The 20,081-nt window shown below is 23.2% G+C and overlaps 1 protein-coding gene across 2 annotated transcripts in view; it reads left to right on the top strand.

Moving 5' to 3' along the window:
* The first annotated feature begins 502 nt into the window (after positions 1 to 502).
* The window catches only part of LOC129611782 (loricrin-like), a 54,116-nt gene continuing 34,537 nt past the window's right edge, over positions 503 to 20,081 (top strand). Inside the window, exons 1-2 of one of the 2 annotated variants that reach the window (XM_055525090.1) lie at positions 504 to 1,830; positions 15,287 to 15,426. In XM_055525090.1, coding sequence (XP_055381065.1) covers positions 1,225 to 1,830; positions 15,287 to 15,310 — 630 coding nt within the window. In that variant the 5' untranslated portion in view covers positions 504 to 1,224 and the 3' untranslated portion in view covers positions 15,311 to 15,426. Of the gene's footprint in view, positions 1,831 to 15,286; positions 15,427 to 20,081 lie in introns of those variants that run through there. The other variant, XM_055525089.1, reaches the window with a different exon arrangement.

Below are 20,081 nucleotides of genomic sequence, written 5' to 3'. Positions count from 1 at the left end.
ATGTATATAAATATTATAATAAATAACAATATAATTACAGATCACACATATTAAAATAAAATAAAAATAAAATAAGCATATAAATTAATATATTATAAAACAAAATAGTTCCATAGTAAAAACAAACAAAAAAACAAAATAAAATTCTTTATACTGAAGAAATTACTTATATATATAAATGTATATATATATATATTTTCTTAAGTAGTAAATTTAAAAACAAAAAATAATAGTAAGTGTTTAAAAAATTAAAAAATAAGTAAAGAATATTTTTTGAATAATAAAAGAAAAAATAAACAAAAACAAAATTCACAATCGCATACCAAACAAAAAAAACAAAAACCATAAACACAGTGAAATCAATTAATTAATTAATTAAAAATTTATTAAAAAATTTCATAAATTTTTAAATATTAAATTATTTAAATACATAACAAAAAACAAAAATATATTTATTTTTAATTTCTGTTAGTCTAACTGTGATGATATCTAGCAAAAGAAATTGTTAATTAAAATCAAATTATACTTAGTTTATTATTATGATTATTTTATAAATTTAACTATTATACTTATTAAAATTTAAAATAGATTTTGCAATAAATTATTGTACTCAAAATATAATAACTAATTTTTTTCATAAAATTTCGAAATTAATGGGGACAAAATAAATATATTATATTTTATTAAATAAATTAAAACGCAATATCTACTTATATAATATAATAATATAAAAAATAATAATACTACTTAGTTCAAAGAACAAAAATATAACAAATATATATGAAATACACATATAAATATAACAAAGTATTGGAATTGAATTAAAACAAAAAAAATTCAACACATTATTATTTAGTTAGAATATAAAAACAACAAAAACACTCATTTTAATTAAATATACATATATATATATATATATATAATTATTATCAAAAAAAATTATAACAATATTATAGCAATTAATAATAATAATAACAACAACAACAACAATAATAATAATTAATTAAAATAAATAACAAAAAAAAAAATAGCATACATCATAATTTCATAGAAGGATATTAAAAATTAAAAATTTATTCAAGACAATCATCACCACCACCATCGCATAGGCTACAATGTTCTGGTAGCCAAGAGAGTTTTGCCGTAGAACATTACTGCGGCATAAACCAACAGATAAGTAGCTCAAGTGTTCAATGGACACAAATACCAAATTGTGGTGGACCAATGTGTCATCATGGTCCTGGGCCTGGACCACCAATACCACCAGCACCAGGACCACCACAATCAACAATACCAAATACATCACAATTAAGTGGTATTGGGAGTGGTTCTACAGGTGGTCATTTATTAGGTTCCCACAATATTGGCATTGGTGGTGTTGGTCATGGTCATAATTGTAATAATACATCAAATAATCCTGGTAATATACATCCAGTTAATAGTGGAATAGGAGTTGGAAATGTAAGTGGAAATATAGGAGGTGTAGGTGGAGGAGGAGGAGTAGTAGGAGGTGGTGGAGGAGGAGTTGGATTAGGAGTTAGTGGCGGAGGTGGTTTAAATTCAATATTAAATAATAGTAGTGGTGGTGGTAATAGTGGTAATAATCTTGGTGTAAATATAATTGGCGCTAATAATATTGGAAGTGGTAATAGTGGTAATCAAATACCGCCACCACCACCACCATTATGTAATCCATGTAGTTCAAATAATTTTAATACAGTACCATTACCAGGACCATCATCATCAAGATGGGGTCCAAGAACATCATGCCCAGTACATAGTCCTTTTAGAGTACGTGTACCAAATGGTTCAATATGCTCTGGACATCAGGTAATTTTAAAATTAAATTAAATTTATCGTTATCTGAAAAAAAAATTTCTGTCTATTTTGTATTTGAATCAATTATAACTTTACGACAAACAGCCATAATTTTATTGTGTATAAAGTCCTTATAACAATAAAAAAGCTCAAAAATGTAAAAAACAAATTATTTTTGTTTTTAACTTCAAACTTTTATTTTTATTCTTAATCAAGTTCTAATATGCAAATTACATTTTATAATATAATTATTTACTCTAAAGCTACTTAATTTCCATTTTAAATAATATAAAAATATTGTAATCACTTTACATTTATTGTATAAAATTTCATGAATTATTTTACTTTCGGAAAATTTAATTTAACAAAATAACAACAGTATTAAATCAAAACAAAAACAAAACGGCAACAAAAGAAAAAGGAAAAAAAAAAGTTTTGAAATTAATTTTTATGCTTAAAAACGTTCATTTACTAATTTTCAGGATATAAAAAAGATAAATGTATATTGGTGTTAAGGATGGTTCACCTCTGTGCATTAATTTATTTTAATAAGTAGGCACAATATTGGAATCTTTACAAGTATAATAACGTATACATATATATATAAATACAATAAAATATTCCAAAGGGAATTAATTCTCATTGTATTAAAATGGCAATTTTTAGCATAGATTGAGTAAATAATAAGTAAGTAGGTAATATATACACAGCTATATCGGTAAAATAAAAATATTTTATTCGATCTGCCCGATTATTAAATAATATTTTCTGAAATTGAGTAGGTATTAATTTATGAATTGATTTAAGTTGTTTATATACTAATGGGATATTATTGCGAGTATAATAATTATGACCATTTCTCAATTGGGTTATTTTCTCTATTAAACTAATTTTATCGGAATATTTGAATATACGAGTAAAACACAAATTTTTATGTCACACTTTAAGATTCGTGATATTTTAGAAAATTTTAATAAAAATTTTAAAATTTTCATAGTAAAAATGTTTTAAAACCGCTTGTAATCAAAATGAATAATAATTCGTAATCAAGTTTTAACAACATTATTAATTTTAACATTTAGAATTTATTTGTTTTTTGAATACTTATTACAAATTATTACAAAAAATATCTGTCCGAAAAATATTATTGTGACCTTAATTTAATTTAACATTAAAGTTAACGAACAAGAAATAATAAGAGAGGCTTAACATTGTTGCCGTTTTATAATATTTCTTCAATGCTGCCGTTTTGGAATATTTTTATAGCAAATTTTTGTGTCGTATTTCATTTAGTTGTTTTTGGAGACAATACTAGATTAATTCACAATATTTAATTCACAATATTCTTTAATTTCATTTAATTCACAATGTTCTTTAATTTTTAGTAATTTTCCAAAATTGTTTATTTTGTTTGTTGACACTTTTTGTCAAATACTTTACGTGTCACGTGATTAATGGCAATATTCTCATATGTATGTTATAAAACGTAGTAATTTTTAATTGTTGTTTCGTAATAAAGAATTAGCAATTTTGAACTATTTGTAAGATGTTTTATTTTCTCCCGATTTCGATTCTTCTTTCCTATAAAATGGTTTTCTATGAAAAAAAAAATTCTCAGCGGCAGCTCTGAACTGCAACTGGAACTGTTCCTATTCATTTTCGATTTCAAATCTTTTTTTTTTTTTCCTTTTTATAAAATACTCTCTCCATTCCCCCTAGACTATTTTCATTCTTTTGCTATACTTATGCGAGAAAAATTCTCGGTAATTTTTTTAAGTGAGAACAAATTCACATGCGTAAATCTTAATTTATACAGAATAAAAACAATAAAAAAAAGAATAACAAAAAGAAAAAATTTAACAAAGGAAAATATTTTTTGACTAAACATAAGAAAAATAAAAGATATTTTTTTCCTTTTTTTGTTCGCCCTACAATCCTTATATATCCAAGTTGATTTCTATATACTCATATTTTTTTTGTCAAACACAATAGAACGTCGAGTAGAGAGCATAACGCCTATTGAATGTAAAATGAATCTTGTGTGTATATTAAAATCACATTTTAAATGATTCTCAAGGATAAAGGAATTGACTTAAAATAAAACAACAAAATTAACAGTATTTACAAAATAATGAAAAAGAAAATATAATGCGTTAGTACACAATACCAAATACATACATAGGTACAAAATATAATGTAGTGACATTTACGTATCTATATTCACAAAACATAAGGCATAGAAAGGAAAAACCGCAAAATTGTGATTTATTGGGAGATCGTCTCGCTTATTTCTAAAAAAAAAAATATTTTTTATTTTTTTTTTTTCTTCTTTTGTATAGTGAACGTAATCCATTGTAGCATTAATATGACAAAACACGAGGAAAAAAAAACAAAACGAAAATAAATAAAATTTAAGAAACATTCAAACGCGCCAAACACTTCATTCGTTTTCTGAATAAAATTTTTTTTTTGCTTACTTTCAATAATTGCTTTAGTATTTTATGTTACAAGGACAGCAAGGATAAAAAAATTTATGAAAACAGAGCAAGAGAGAAAGGGGGAGAGAGAGACAGATAGAGATAAGACAAAAGAAAAAATAAAAAATATAGTTTTGTTTATTTCATCCTTTAATGTAGGCGTTAGTAAATTGTGCGTATAAACTGTAAACTAAAACTTTAAGAGTATGTTGTATGTATGTGTATGTGTGTTTCTGAATTTTATTCATTAAAAATTATGGCTAATTAATGGATATGGAAACAAGGACTTTCGTTTTTTTTTTCTTTTTTTTTTTTTTGCAAAATAATATTTATGGTTTTAATAAAAACAAAAACTAACTGTGAAAATAAATGTTTTTTTTCTCTTCTTTTATTTTAATTTTGAATATAAGTAAATAATTATTATAATAAAGTAGGTAATTGTAAACACGTTTTATCCGCAACAAAATGGTTAGATTATACTTTACGAATTCGGCCAGTATACGAATTAAAATAGCATGTATGAAAATTGTCTTCCATTACTCTATTTAGTCAATAATTATTTCAACTAATTGAAATAATTGTAAAAAAATATGTTAAAATTTTATTATGGTGAATATTATTGAAGAACAATAGACAATTACTACACTTAATGGCAGTAAAATTGAAAAAATCTATAGCACGTTTTACTTAAAATACAATTAAAATTAAACGTGCGAAAGAGTTTTTGAGGGAAGTGCAGGGTTCAAAATTCAAATCATTCTTATTTGAAGTTATCTATTTAATTAACTCAAACAAGAAATACTTGCGTATTTCTAGTTTCGCATTTCTTGTTTTCTATATACATAATTAATTGTAATGCCATTAAGAATAACAGACATCCGTGTCGAAGAGCTCCGTCAAATTGTACTTTGATTAAAAAAATTTCCAATTCCATATTAATAATCAGCATATTTAAAAACTATATACGTCGTAATACTTCCTACCCCTACGTCTCTGAATTCATATTCCTACTTTTCTCCGAAATGCATATAATTATGTTTATTTCAAGAATCATGGAAATCTCAGTTTATTTTATTATAATTTTTAAAAAAAATGTCAGGATAACAAGAAACGAAATAACAAAAATTTTTCCTAAATACTTAAGTTTCTACCTAAAATGTTAAATTATCTACATTTATTTTTCTTAGATTAAAATAAAATTACATTTTTCAACAAAACAGAACAAAAAAAAATATTCAAGGGAAAATACGAAACTAAATCCCAAGGTTTTTGTTTTGTTTTTTCGTTTTCCTCGTTCTTTTTTTTTTGCATAAAATTAATACAAGTTACCAAACCCATTGTGGACAACATTTAAACATAATATTATTCATAAATGTGTGTGTATATGTATGTAGGTCGTATGTTTTTCTTGTATATTTTTTCCATACCAAAAAAAAAAAAAATTCTTATATCTTTCAGAATGCAAAAAAAAAGGGGAAAACCTCAGCATATTTATATTTATAAATTTACATATTTTTAATAAAAAATTATTACCCACAAGTTAAAAAAAAAAGAGAAAATTTAAAACAATATATTCAGAAAGAAGGTAAACTAAGGATGAAAAGATAAAATTTCATATTTGAGTGATAAAGAAAACGTATATAAAATAGCAACAAAGAAAGAAAAAACATTAAGTTTCTGTTTTTTTTTTTTGTTCTTTTACTAGAAGCTTTTATGCTCATTAGTATGCGACCAATTTAATTTGAAAATGGGGCAAATCCACCTTAAAAACAATAGAAAATGACTGTCATAGGAGATAAAATTTTATATTATTAATGAAACAAGGTAAAAATATAAATTAAACGGTAATGTTTATAAATTAGTGTACCAAAAAAAAAAATCTATAAGAGGAATGATTTTGTAGTTTCAAAAAAAAAACAAACAAAAATTGAAATATAAAATGTAGATACATGAATGTCACTAGAAACTTGAATTTAATGGAATAGGTGAAAACTCCTAATTAAGAATTTATGAAGAATAGATATACGACAAAATTCGACTGAATTTATAAAGTTTATTTTAACTATATTAGAAATTATTAATATTTCAGAATTATTGTTAAATTTTCAATTTGAGCATTTATGACTCAGTAGATGAAACAAATTTTAAACCTTCTGTATCCTTTCTATTCAAAAAAATGTATGCAGATTTAAAATAAACTGTGTACTAACTGCTATATATGCCCTATTTTTATTGTGTTTTGCGACCAACAGTTTGTTTTATGCATTTGATTCTTACTTTAATTTAAAATTTGTTTTTCCGAGCATGTTTCATTTACATGTTTTTTACTAAGCTCTTGTTAAAATAATATTATCAAAATTTTATTAAATGTATAAAGCAAATATTTATTGCTTATTTCTAATGAAAAAATTTTATTAAACTATGATATAGTTGTTGTAATTTTTTAAGACTCTAAACAAACTATATAATGTCACCTCAGATTTAAAGAGACCTTTAAAAGCAATCTTGCTTTAATTTTTTATGATCTGTCGAGTGATGTAATCAGATTTTCCCCAGCTGCCTTAATTTACAAGATATTTAGTTTTGATTAGCCGTAAACGCCACAAAATAGGTAAACTTTAAATTTATGGTGTGGCAAACGCTATGCTAAATTTTGTTGCATACGTCAAAAATTATGATCAATTTATTTATTTATACACCCCAAACAATATTAATAATTTTTAATTTAATTTTGTAAAAATTTTTTTCAGTGTTGAATTAGTAAAGCACGCAACTTTAAATTTAGTTATTAGAAAATTTTCTGAAATTTTTAGAACAATTATTTCACAGTACAATTTATGAATAATAATATTACAATGAAATTTCAAATGATATTAAGTATGAATATGGAAAAACTTACTCCAATTTTAAAATAATAAAATATTCGAAAAAAATTCTATATAATTCTAATAATTCTAATAATTTCTGCAATTATCTATTAATTAAAAATATGGTTTTTACACAAAAGAACTTCACAATTCAATAAAATAAGCATATAATTTATTTCATAGGTTATATTTTATTTAGTTAAAGAAAATATTAATAGGAATTGTTAAAGCGCTACACTTAATAATATTACAGCAATACAAACAAAAAACTAATTTAACAAAAATTGCCTGCTTTAAGGCGAAATTAAAAATATTTATTTATATTAGAATATTTAAAGTAGCAAAAAATGGATTTTCCACACTCCTTAAAATTGTAGTTCGCATTAATATACATAAAATGTTAGATTTTATATTACACTATGTAATATTTATATATATATTTATGCATAAAATCTATATGTATACAGGAGTGTGTAAGAAAATCGTAAAGAATAACATAAATATTTATGTTGCATAACAAAAAAACTGAAATAAAACTGAATTAAATATTTAGTCTAGTTTATTTTATTGTATAATTTTTAATTTTTTGTTTTTTATAATATTAAATAAATTATTTCTGTATATGAAAATCATAAATATATATTTTTAAGAATGTATAATAGACACAATATATGTATTATATGGCCTGGATACAGAATATGAAAAAAAAATTTACTTAACTTGAAATAAATAGTCCAAGGACATTTTGCTTCTTTTTTTTAAAGGCTCCTTTAAAATTTTTTTTTTTCTTTATTTTTGTATTATACGAGTATTACATAGAATATTAATTTACGAAAAATTTTTTTATTATTTTAAATGAAAATATTAAATATTTTAAATATACATAATGTATATGTATAGCTTTATATAACAATTCACATTGTTTGTTAAGTTGAATTAAAAAAATCGAAATTTTTAATTTTTTAAAGATTTTGTTAACATTATTTGCTTTTGAAACAATAAATATACCTATTTGAAATTATTATATGTATACTATTACTTGATAATCTATGTGCATATTATTATTACTACACTCATAAAAAAAATTATTATACTACATCTTCCACAGTTTCGCATGCTCCTTATGACAAGAAACTGCTAGAAATCGAGATAGTACGGAAAAAAGCATTTTCTATCGTGTTTTATTGCACTGCATTCTTTTATTGCAGATTAGTTGATAATTTTTTAATCTTATGCTGCTTAGCAAGTCGTTTTCGTTAATAAGAGCGCTATATAATTGGCGATACAGCATAAAATTTTATTATTTTCGTAATTATTAATTAATTTAGTCAAGAGTATGTAACTTGACTTAAGCAGCTTTCTTCCAGCTCCTATATATAGAAGAATGTAGCTATATAAATTGACCATATTTTCAGCATATAATGTATGTATATTTTAGGTATTAAAGCTATGTTATTAATGCACAATTGAGTGCAAACTGAGAGTTGTAAGTTAATATGTTCTGTTGCAAAAACAGTAATAACATTTTTAGCTAAATTTACAATGTTACGCAGTAATTTCAAAAATATTTTGTTTGTCATGTACACATAAAGAATATCACAAGGTCAATTGAAAATGTGGTCATAAAATCTAGCTATACATTTTATACACATGTCACAAATCAGTTATGTATATCACTATAGAATAAATATGAATTAAATATAAAGGCAGAAATATTGTTAATTTTACAATTTTTTTAGCAATTTTTGATATAAAGTTGCTGTTATCAGGTTAAGTTACGTTTTCAGTGTGCATATTGAAAACTAAATACAATTTACAATTTAAATAATATGTGAATTTTGTATAAGACTCGTAAAATTTCATTTTAGAACTCTAAAAATAATTTAAATCCAATTATATAATAATTATGATTTAAAAATAAATTTTTTATTTAATTTTCAATAAAATGTTGAAAAATAAAAATAAAGTTTTTAATTACAATTATTTTTAATTTGAATATTTTAGTTTATGATTCATTGCTTGCCTTAAAATCATAAATCCTCTGTAAAAATTATCAAAACTATTCTACATACATTGTAATTATTTTTGTGTATGTGTGTATAGTAATTATAACGAAAATGAATATTAAACTAAAAATGAATATAGTTAAATATTTTGAAATTTTTTTTTTAATTGTAATTAAATTTAATTAGTGCTTACGAAATTTTATACGTTTTTTATGTTAAAAAATTCTGTACTACAAATTGCCATTATTGTCGATTCATTATAGTCTTTATTATGTGTGTGTTCATTCTATCTGTATGTCTGGTTGTTAACTATGTATTTTTGAATACAATTCTTTTCTTAAGATTAAAAATGTGTGCCATATGGTGCAGCTGTGTTTAATTACTTTGAAATGGATTTCAGACAAAGTTTAAAATTTTTTTTTTGTCATATTAGATTAGTCAATGCAAATTTATGGAAAATGTTGGTCATATTTTTTGAATAAATTCAGTAATACAATACAAAAATATACAAATTCATTTGATTTCCATAAATAATAAATTTCTGAAAATTAAAAAGGTACACTGTTGTTGTTCTTGTACTTGTATTTTAGTTTGATTTCGAATTGGGGGCTATAGAGAGTTTATTAAACTTTTATAAAACAGTTTAAAATTAGATTTAAATTCGTAATTTAAAATTAAAATTTTAATGCTATGTTTTAATGAAATGATGATGTAAATATGAAATTTTGAATTATTATTTGAATTTTTTGTTATTTGAAAAGGAAAATTTATATTTAAACGTACGAAATTTTCAACATTATATTTAATGTGCTCGAGACGAATTTTACGACTATTAAAATGCAATTAAAGTTATGTAAATATTTATATATTAGACTTGGATGTTTTATGAAATTAACATTAATTTATTTCATCAAACAAAAGTGGAACGTACGGAAGAGTTCTTTAAATTCAAAAGTATTTAAGAGTACAAATTATAAAAGATTGTGGTAATTCAAAAAAATATTTCAAATTTTACCTAAATTGACATTAATAATGATACAAAAGCGTTTTTTGGGAAAGTGTCCTACTATAATAAAGTTAGTTCAAACCAATGGTTTGTAATGTAGCACTTTTCTCTGCAACAATTGAAAATATTGCTTTTAAAAACAATCAAGCTGTGTAACAATCTAGCTAAATGGTCAATTTTAGCCGCCATTTTTTTTGTTAAGTTCAAATATGGTGTGTCACGGTAGAAAAATCCATCTACTACTTTTCTGTGTTCGCAAAATTTGAAAAATGCTTATGGTGAGAAATGGCATTTTTACGGTTTTAGGTGAGTATAAGTTTTAGAGGGGGTGAAATGGGTAAAAATTTTCTTCTACGGAAATAATTTCTATGTACATATGAAATTTCATTTTTGTATCTTCAAGGGTGTAGAAGTTTTTTAAACAAAACACTTGGAGAGGCGAACAGACAGACGAAATTAATAAGCACTTTGTTTTAAAACTTTTTTGGACTGAAGTGCTAAAATTAATTTACTTTTAATGAAATTTTTTAACGTCCATAAATTTAGTTATCTAGATGTAAGAATACGATAAGCATATTATAAAAAATTGCTCATCTCCCAATTAAGGTACACAGGGCAATCCATTTTAATTTCGTTGAAATACAATTTTCTAGTAATTTATTTCCTCGGATTTAAATTTACGCGATTTGTTTTTATTCAATAATACTGTATTACTAGCTGGTCCAAGGATCTTCATACATTTTGTTAATAAAAATTTATTATTTATTTATGGGCTTATTACAAAAACGTTTGGGTCAAGGTTGATTATTTTCACATTATCATTTATAGTTTTAATATAAAACTATGCCCATATTGTATTGCTATATTTTTAAGGCGAACACAAAACTATTCCTTTCCTCGTCAATTTATAATAATAAAAGTTATGGAATTCATATAAGTGTATAAGAGTTTTCAAAACTTTTACAAGGGTACAATTTGTGATTCAGAATTTAATTTCCATATTATAAAGAAATTTTTACAAAAGAAAAATTAAAATTAAATTAACTTTGTTAAGTAAATTGTAAATTAAATTTTTAATATAGAAGAAAACCCGTTTAATACAGAAAATTTCACTATACAAAAACATAGAATGACCAGAAAACAAGTAAAATTACGCCAATGAATCTATCGTTTAAAAGTTTAGTTATAATTTATACTTTCATTACCGCCCCCACAAAATTATAATTTTCATATCGTGTATATATAATTAAATAGTCATTATCATTTCGGTATACCATTACTTTTACAAATGTTGGATATTGCAACTTTTATCGATCCTATAAAAGAAATTAATATCTAGGTATAACTATAAGGTTGCATGCATAACACAACCAAATTACAGTTCTTGAAGTACATAAGTTTTGTTGCAAAACGAAATAAATTGCAAATTTAATTGTGAACAATACGATTTTTTTAAATACATAATAGTACATTTTCAGAAAACTTGAACGTCATTAGCTTAACTTGGAGGTTCAGTAAAAAAAGAATAAAAAATTATTGTGTATTGTCCAACCATTTATACGTTCATAACTTTTTGTCCCTTAAGGATAACAAATATTGCTACAATGTACTTTTTCACATATATTTTGGTAAATTTATCGCCTGCAGTTTCATAAACATTTGGTGGTAATTTGGTCTTTTTTTTTGTATGAAATCAATTGGCCTGGCCATGTATTCAATGACCTTTGTCATTCTAAAGATCCTAGCATTATTTTTTAATTTTATTTTTCTTTATTTTTTTTTTTCAATTTTCTATCGTATAAATTTTGTTATTAAAATTAACATTGTTAACCAAATTTAGTGGTTTTTAATGCTGTTTGTCATTAGCGAAGATAAGAAAAAAATTTTATTTTATAATAAAATGCAAATAATGAAATGAAAATGAACAATAAAACTTTCATTACTTAGAAATTTACTTGTATAACTTTCATAATTATATAAGGATCTAGTTGTAATGTTTATATTTGCATTAGATGCAAAATTAATAATAGGGCTCTAAATTGTATAAAAATTTTGAGGCTGCAACTGAATAAGAGTTAAAACAAGTATAATATTATTATACAAAACATCAATTCAGAAATCAAGGACTCGGGTTAAGAAAGAATAATATTAATTAAAAATTTTCATTCATTGATTTTCAAGACAGATGAGTGCAAATCAGAACGAATTCAATTATCTATTTTATTTATTCTTTAACACGCACGACTTTTTTTATAAAATATTTGGAAAATCTTAATGTAATAATAAAACAAATCTAATGTTGTCAGCCGACATAGGCGACTGCAATTTATATTGCCTAGTTTAGTGAAAGTGTTACAGAATATTATCAAAATGCATTTTGATAACTCACTTCAAGGTCGACAGACTCGAAATATCTCTAAAAGTAGTTTATTTATGCTTCCCTATTATGGAAAAGTGCGTTCCCAACGAAAACTCGACATACCAAATTTGGTGCCAGAACATAACCTACCCTATTGTATACAGTTCATTCGGAAATAATTAGATGTACCCATACAGCATATTTTGTGTAATTAAAACGTTCTACTTAAAATTTCATAACTCTATTAAAATACTGAAAAAAATGATGTTATTTAAACAAAGCCGGCATAATAATTTTCAATTAAATTAGACAAATATGCCAAATTTTAAAGACTTTAATCAGCTTTACAATTTGGTCTATACTTCAATATTCATCACGTTTATGTGATCAAAATTATTGGTTTTTTTTATTAAAATGATTTTAAATTTTTGATGGCATCTAATAAAAATATTAGAAATTTAAATAAAATTTAAAGAAATGTACTTACATGTTCTTCTGTTATTTTTATGAAAAAAAAATTAAAATTAGGAAAATTGCCAGCATTTCTTTATGAAACAAATCCACAAAGAATTTATTCTTATTGGGTCAAGAATAAATTTTAAAGCAAATAAAAGACATTTTGTTTTTTTGGTTGCTCAATTAAACTTTTTCAAATCAAATTTGAATAAATTTTTTTTGAAATTATTAGAGCAGAAAAAATGTAAGTTATGTTAATTTAAAAAAAAATTAAGGATATGATGAAAATTTAGTAAGAAACTTTAATATTTTAAAAACCAAATTAGAAGGAGATTGCAGTTTTTCACATATGTACTCTAGGCTAGTTGAACATTATAGTATTAGAGTCTTTGGATAAGCTTAAAATTAATTTGTTAAAATTAATTTTAAGCTTATAAAATTTACAATACCAAGTATGTTGAATATTCTGCAATATATAATTGCATTCTTATGACGCATTAAATAAAATTGAAATTATTTTAAGCCCCAAAAATCTGAATATTTTTTTAGATTTTCACAACTATATTTTGTAATAATATCAAAAATTCTTTTAGATTCTGATTTATTCTGATATTTACATTATTCTGATTTACATTTATTTTTACCAAATAAAATCATTAACAACGCAGTGTTAGGATTTGAACATCAACAAAGATAACACTAAAAACAGAACTAAGGAATAAAAATAAATTGAAAAGGATAATCACGATTCCAATGCACATTTCATCATAATATGTAATTATAATCCTTATATAACATGGCAGCAAATTTTCACTGACTAAAAATTTACAAAAAAACTTTTTGGAAAAAAATAGTCAGTCAGTGAAAAAAAAAACAATAATATTATGCAAATTATTAAAAATAAACTACCAATTTCAGTTCTAAAATGTGAAACAGATTTTTACACTGCAGTTTCTTTTTATATTCCATTTTTTATTCCTTCAAAAAAAGGATTAAGTATATGCAAAAATTTCTAAAAGTTTATTCTCTTTTATTATTAGCTTTTCTGCTAACAGAAATGTAAAAGTTTTTTTTTCCATTCCTTGTTTTTTTTTGCATTCTAAAAAGAATAATAGGAAAGGATATGTTGTTAAAAAGTTAAACTGGAAATTATTATAACTTTTGCCCATATTATAATATGAAAATTCATTGAAGTAAAAATTTTCAATTTTGAAATTTTTTTAAGGATATCATTATCCCTATAATAATAATTATATTTACCCCCGATCCCCGCCTAATGGTGAATTTTATTAAAAATGTGTTTCTCATACTAATAAGGAACTTTTCCAATTAAATAATATATGATTGTATATTATAATTATAAAAAATTAAAAAAACGTTTTGTATCCTTAAAATTCAATATTATTTTTAGTTAACGAAAATGGAAAATTAAAGTTAAAATAGATAACATAGGCAATGAAATTAAAACTAGGCACATTGAATACACTGAAAATTATTTTTGTTAATATTTCGGGGAGAAATTGTTTGAACGCACACGTTCTTAAACGCAGATTGTTGAAAAAGTATAGGAGCATTGTGTAAAAGAACAATTGAGGCGATCAGCGCATTAGTGGTCTATTTGCAAAAATGACGAATTTCGAATAAATTGCGATTAAAATATTCAATTTTTAGGAAAATTTTTAAAAGCAAAAACGAACTTATGTTAAAATGCACTTAAAAGAATAGTAAAATATTGCATAGGCCACTAACACGCTGAGCGTCTCAATTATTAAGTAAATTATTCATGTATTGAACGTCTTTTTCAACTAAACTGAGAAACATAAAGCGATTTTGAGTACACATATAAAATATAAACATATAAAATAAATTTTATATGTTTATATTTTATATGTATTTTATACTACATATAAAATAAATTCCTGAAGAGAATTTATTGTTTGCAATTGTTTGAAGTATCTGAATAAAATTTTTTAATGTAGTTCTATCAAACCAACTTTAGGAATTTATATGTATACATAAATATTTCAAAATAAGTTTTCAGTGAAACTAAGTGTTTATGTTATTATAAATTAAGATGGTTTGTTGGATCTTGCAATAGTGCGTTGAAGACATCACTGGGATCTTCATACTAAAATTGATTAATTGAATTTTAAATTACTTTCTTTTATACTGCACCTTGAAACTATTATATTGCTCTAAAATATATGCATTGTATTTATTATAAAAATTTAATTTCAGATTCAATTTTAAAACCGTGTATACCTAATTTTAATGTTTTGCTTTTTTTTTCATTTCAGGTATGTTCACAAATTCTACTTTGATTTTAGAGGGTATGTTTTTAATTATTTATTAATTTTTAATAAATTTAAATTATTATAGACAGTAATTTCATTTTAAAAACGAAATAATTGTAGAAATAACCGTAACTTTGCAAAATTTTTTTATGCTAAATATTTGGGTATTGGGGTGTTTTATATAATGAAAATTTATTAATTGAAAAATTTCATTAATTGAAAATTTCATTGAAAATTAAATTTGCCATCTGAAATGGTGAGATAAGCTCGTAACTTTTCAAAATATTTTCCAGAATTTAAAAATTTAAAATATATAAAAATAAATTTTAATATTTTAAATGTAAAGCTTGTGAAATGGAAGATAATAAAACAGCTATGCTGAGGATATTTTACTTAATTTTCTCATGAATTAGAAATTAGATATAAAAATATTTTATAGAATTCTATGTTAAAGGATAGTAGGAAAAATAACACATTTATTGTAATATAAGAAAACTTAAAATTTTTAATAAATTTTTCAAAAATTTCACCACCATATTATTGTGATTCCTAACTATTTCTATAAAAAAATGATCTTCTACTGAAATAAATCCCTTGAATTTTTTCCAAAATAGAAGATAGTAAATGCGTATAGAAAATTGAAAATTAAATTGAAATAAATATTTATTTAACCTTTTCTTAACATTCTAAAAATTAGGTTCTAAAAATATAAAAATATTTCTCTGTTCTCTTCAGTTTTTTTTTTTAAATTAAAATTTTCTTAACTCAATCCTTCAAGTTTCTTTCTTTTTTTTTTTTTGCTAACAAGTTCTTTTTCTCATCTAAAATGGATTTTGGTTTTACTTGCAAAAGCAAATATTTTTTTTTTGCTATAAGATTTTATTTGCTCAGTTCTTTAAACATCCTAAAAATACAAAGGTACTAAATAAATGTTAGTGACCATTACAAAATTTTTGAATACTTTTGAAGTTTTCTTTTTTTTCTTGGTAGAAGAAGAGTGCAAATTAAAATAAATTTTTAATTTTTTTTTTTTTTTTTTGTAGATTTCTTATGGATAAGAAAAGCAAAATTTGTATTTATAATTTATGTACATAAACAAAAGAAGAAGAACTTATTATAGAATAAAATATTTTATGACCTATTCTGTTTACCCTATTTTAATAGAATCATTTATCATTTGAATATTTTTTATCAAAAATCCAAAGAAACAAAGTTTTTCCGAGGAAATAAACATTTGGCCTAGAAAAGGACATGTCATGCGGTTTTTATGTTAGTAAAATGGTGTGGGTTAAATTTTGTGCTTATAATTGAATTTTTCCCCTATAGTTGAATCTGTTACAGCTAATCTTTCGAGAAAAATGAAACACCTCTATAGCAGGGACCCGTTTAAATTTTGTATTCTTACATGAATTTTCCATTACATAAATTAATTATTTTCGAATATTCACTTAATCCCGAAAATTTAAAAAAAGGCAGTTTCACATATTTTAGGCAAAAATTGAATGTATAAAGGGTGTTTAATTTAATAATGATTAATAAAATTGAATTTCATGTAAAAAGTTTTCAATTTATATTATTATTTTACTAAGTACAGGAATATATATAAGATTTTTTTGCAATAATATCAGAAATCCGAAATCAACTGAAATTTCACATCAACTTAAATTGCAAATCCACTGAATCTGAAAATTAATGAAAAAAATATATTTTTTTTTGGAAATTATTAAGAATTTCCACAGAAATCGTGGCATAAAATTAAAACTGTAGCAAAACAAAAATTTCATTAAAAATAAATAATTGAATTGAATATGAGCTCGGAATTATGTTCAATAAAGGAATTAGAAATTTCCTATTTTATTCTATATTATAAAAATAATTTTGGGATTTAAATTATAATAGGATATGCATTTGATTATATTAAAATTTTGAGATATGAGTGAGCCACCAAGCATTTATAAGCCTATAAAATCATTAATTCAATAAATTCTATGCGTCTGATTTGAAATAGATTCCATTTTTCCTTATAATTTTCTTTTCTAATGTTTTCAAGTTGTTTATGATTTAAAATTTTTATTATTCTTTCACTGAATTCAGAATTAAAACAACAACTAATATATTTTCTTTAGAAAATATTTCTCTATATAGTGTTAAATACTTAAAATATATTTTTACTTTGAAAATAGGTCATAATATATGATATCGTCGGCTGAGAAATAAAACAGTGTATAAAAAAAGGTATAGTTTTGAGTAAATCGCGTTTGAAGTTTTTTGCAAAATGAAAATGAAGTTTCGAATCTAAAATCTTCCGGTTGTCATCTTTGACTATCCTGAAAAGTTATGTTAAACATTTTTGGGGGAAAAAATAGTTTATTTGCATAAATTTGATTAAATAAATTTTTGTAGATCTTAGAAAATTAGAGGTTTGAAATTTCTTGGTACTTCTTACACTATTTTATTTTTGGTAGAAATTGTATGAAGAAAGTTATACACTGTTTCATTTTAATTTTTTTGTATGGTATACACCATTTCATTTTTATTTATACGTTATTTTATTTTGTAAAAAATTAATATAATTTGAGAAACAAAATTAACATTACATACTTTAACTCAACGTATAAAAATATAAACAGGTATTTTTATCGATATTAATGTAACATGAAAAGTCGTAAACAAAAATAAGTAATATTAACATAAAAGATAATTCAAATGTACATTATTTCTACTTGAAATTTTGAAACTTAGTTTTAAAAATTAATTATAGCTCTTCAATCTCGTCTTCTGAATAGCTTGGTTCGTTTAATTTAGATAAATTATTTTTAGATTAGGCTTTTTCTGCCAAGTTTTGATAAAATGCTACTGAATGTTTCTAACTAAGATTGATTGATCATGTTTTCATATTGCGCACATGAAACGAGTAATTAAATTTTGTATTAAAGATTCTTTTATAAGTATGCTAGCCAACTTTTATGTGTATTTTATAATGCTTAAGTTAATGTGTTGGCAGTTGCAAACTCCGTTGTAACTTTCTTTTGCTTTGAATTCTTTCTTTTTTAATTTCTTTTATTGCTTTTTTACATTTTCACTTGGATTAGTACTTTATAAAATTTTTTCGAGTAGTGTTTCCGCTGATGTAGATGTAATGGTTTCATTATCAAACGTTTAGTCTAAAAAACATTCTGTAAGTTTTTCTGGTTCCGCTTCACCCGTTTCAGATGCTGAACTCTTGCTAGGTTCATAATTGTCATCAGAACCAGAAGAAAAGTCTGTAATAGAATTTTCTGGTGACTTCTCGAAAAATGTTACCACTTCTTCATCATTAAAATTTTTATTCCTTTTCTTTTTACGTAACACAACAAAATTATTTTAATTGTTGTGTTACGTAAAATGAAATTAACATAACATAACATAAATTAAATAGAATTTTCATAGAACATAATAGAACATAACATAACATAAATTAAATAGAATTTTCTGGTGACTTCTCGAAAAATGTTACCACTTCTTCATCATTAAAATTTTTATTCCTTTTCTTTTTACGTAACACAACAAAATTATTTTAATTGTTGTGTGTATAAAATTTTGCCTTAAATTATTAATTATTTGCTTCACTTATTAAAAAAGTTACAACTTTAAGTTCTGTACTGATCAACAAAATCCAACAGAATACTTATTTCTTAAAAATATTTGTCTTATACATGAAGATGCATATAGAATTAAACACAATTAAACAAGTACAATGTACATATGTACGTTTGTTTTGTACGCTGTTTTATTGCATTGTTTGCCAGGGAAGACGATTCAAAATTCAAAATTAAAGTAGTGTATAAGACAATAAGAAACAGTGTATCAAATTCTTACACCGTTTTACTTCTCAGTTTATTGCAAAAATTTTTTTTATTAAAATTTAAAAAGCGTGTAAAAGTAACATACACTTTTTTATTTGGTATTGAAATTAACAACTGAATGATAAATTTTCTACCAAAATAGTGTAAGAATTCATTACGTTATTTTAAATTTTGTAAAAAATTACGGTTTGGCAATAAAACAAAGTAAACGCATTTTACACTATTTTGTTATTAATTAGTTTCTAAAAATGCTTTATACAATATTTTCGTTTTTATTTAAAAAGTATGTTAGAATGAAAAGATAGAGAAATATAAAGTAACTCAACTTATAGAATCGACTATGGAGAATCCAATGGTGATAAAATCGGATAACGACGTATAAATGTTATACGCTGTTTTCTTTCTCAGCCGACGATATTAGACTTAATCAAATTATATTAAATTGAAACTGAATTTCGAAATAATTCCGAATTTAAGGACAAGTTTATCGATTCGAAAATGAAAAGAAAAAAGAAAATCCTGATATTATCAATATTTTTTTTTCTATTTTGTTTTTTTTTTCTTTCTGAGCTAAATTTTCCATTTAAATATTGTATAAAATAACAGAAATCTGAGTTAATATTGCGACATTTCTTTTCAATTTAACAATAATAAAGATTATTTTAAGAACACTTACCTATACCTTTAGGGATTATAATAAAGGTTCAAACTGTAATTTTTTTGTTTTTTGCGTTCATAGTTTTTTTGAAGCAAAAGGAATCATAGAATTTGATCGAATTTTCTATTTTTTTTCTTTACAAAAAATGTGATAATCGTTCAATATTTATTCTGCTTCTTTGATTTTCTTTAAATTATACGAAATTAAATTGAAAACTGATACCAAAAAGAAAAAATTATATTTTTGTTAAAATATAAAGGACAAAGAAAATTATTTTTTGTGTTCTAGAAGTATC

The sequence above is a fragment of the Condylostylus longicornis genome, unplaced genomic scaffold (assembly GCF_029603195.1).
Source record: "Condylostylus longicornis isolate FDR11 unplaced genomic scaffold, ASM2960319v2 ptg000055l, whole genome shotgun sequence".
NCBI classification, from domain to species: Eukaryota; Metazoa; Arthropoda; class Insecta; order Diptera; family Dolichopodidae; genus Condylostylus; species Condylostylus longicornis.
Note: the sequence above shows the minus strand (reverse complement) of the source record. Positions and strands in the feature narration are given on the sequence as shown.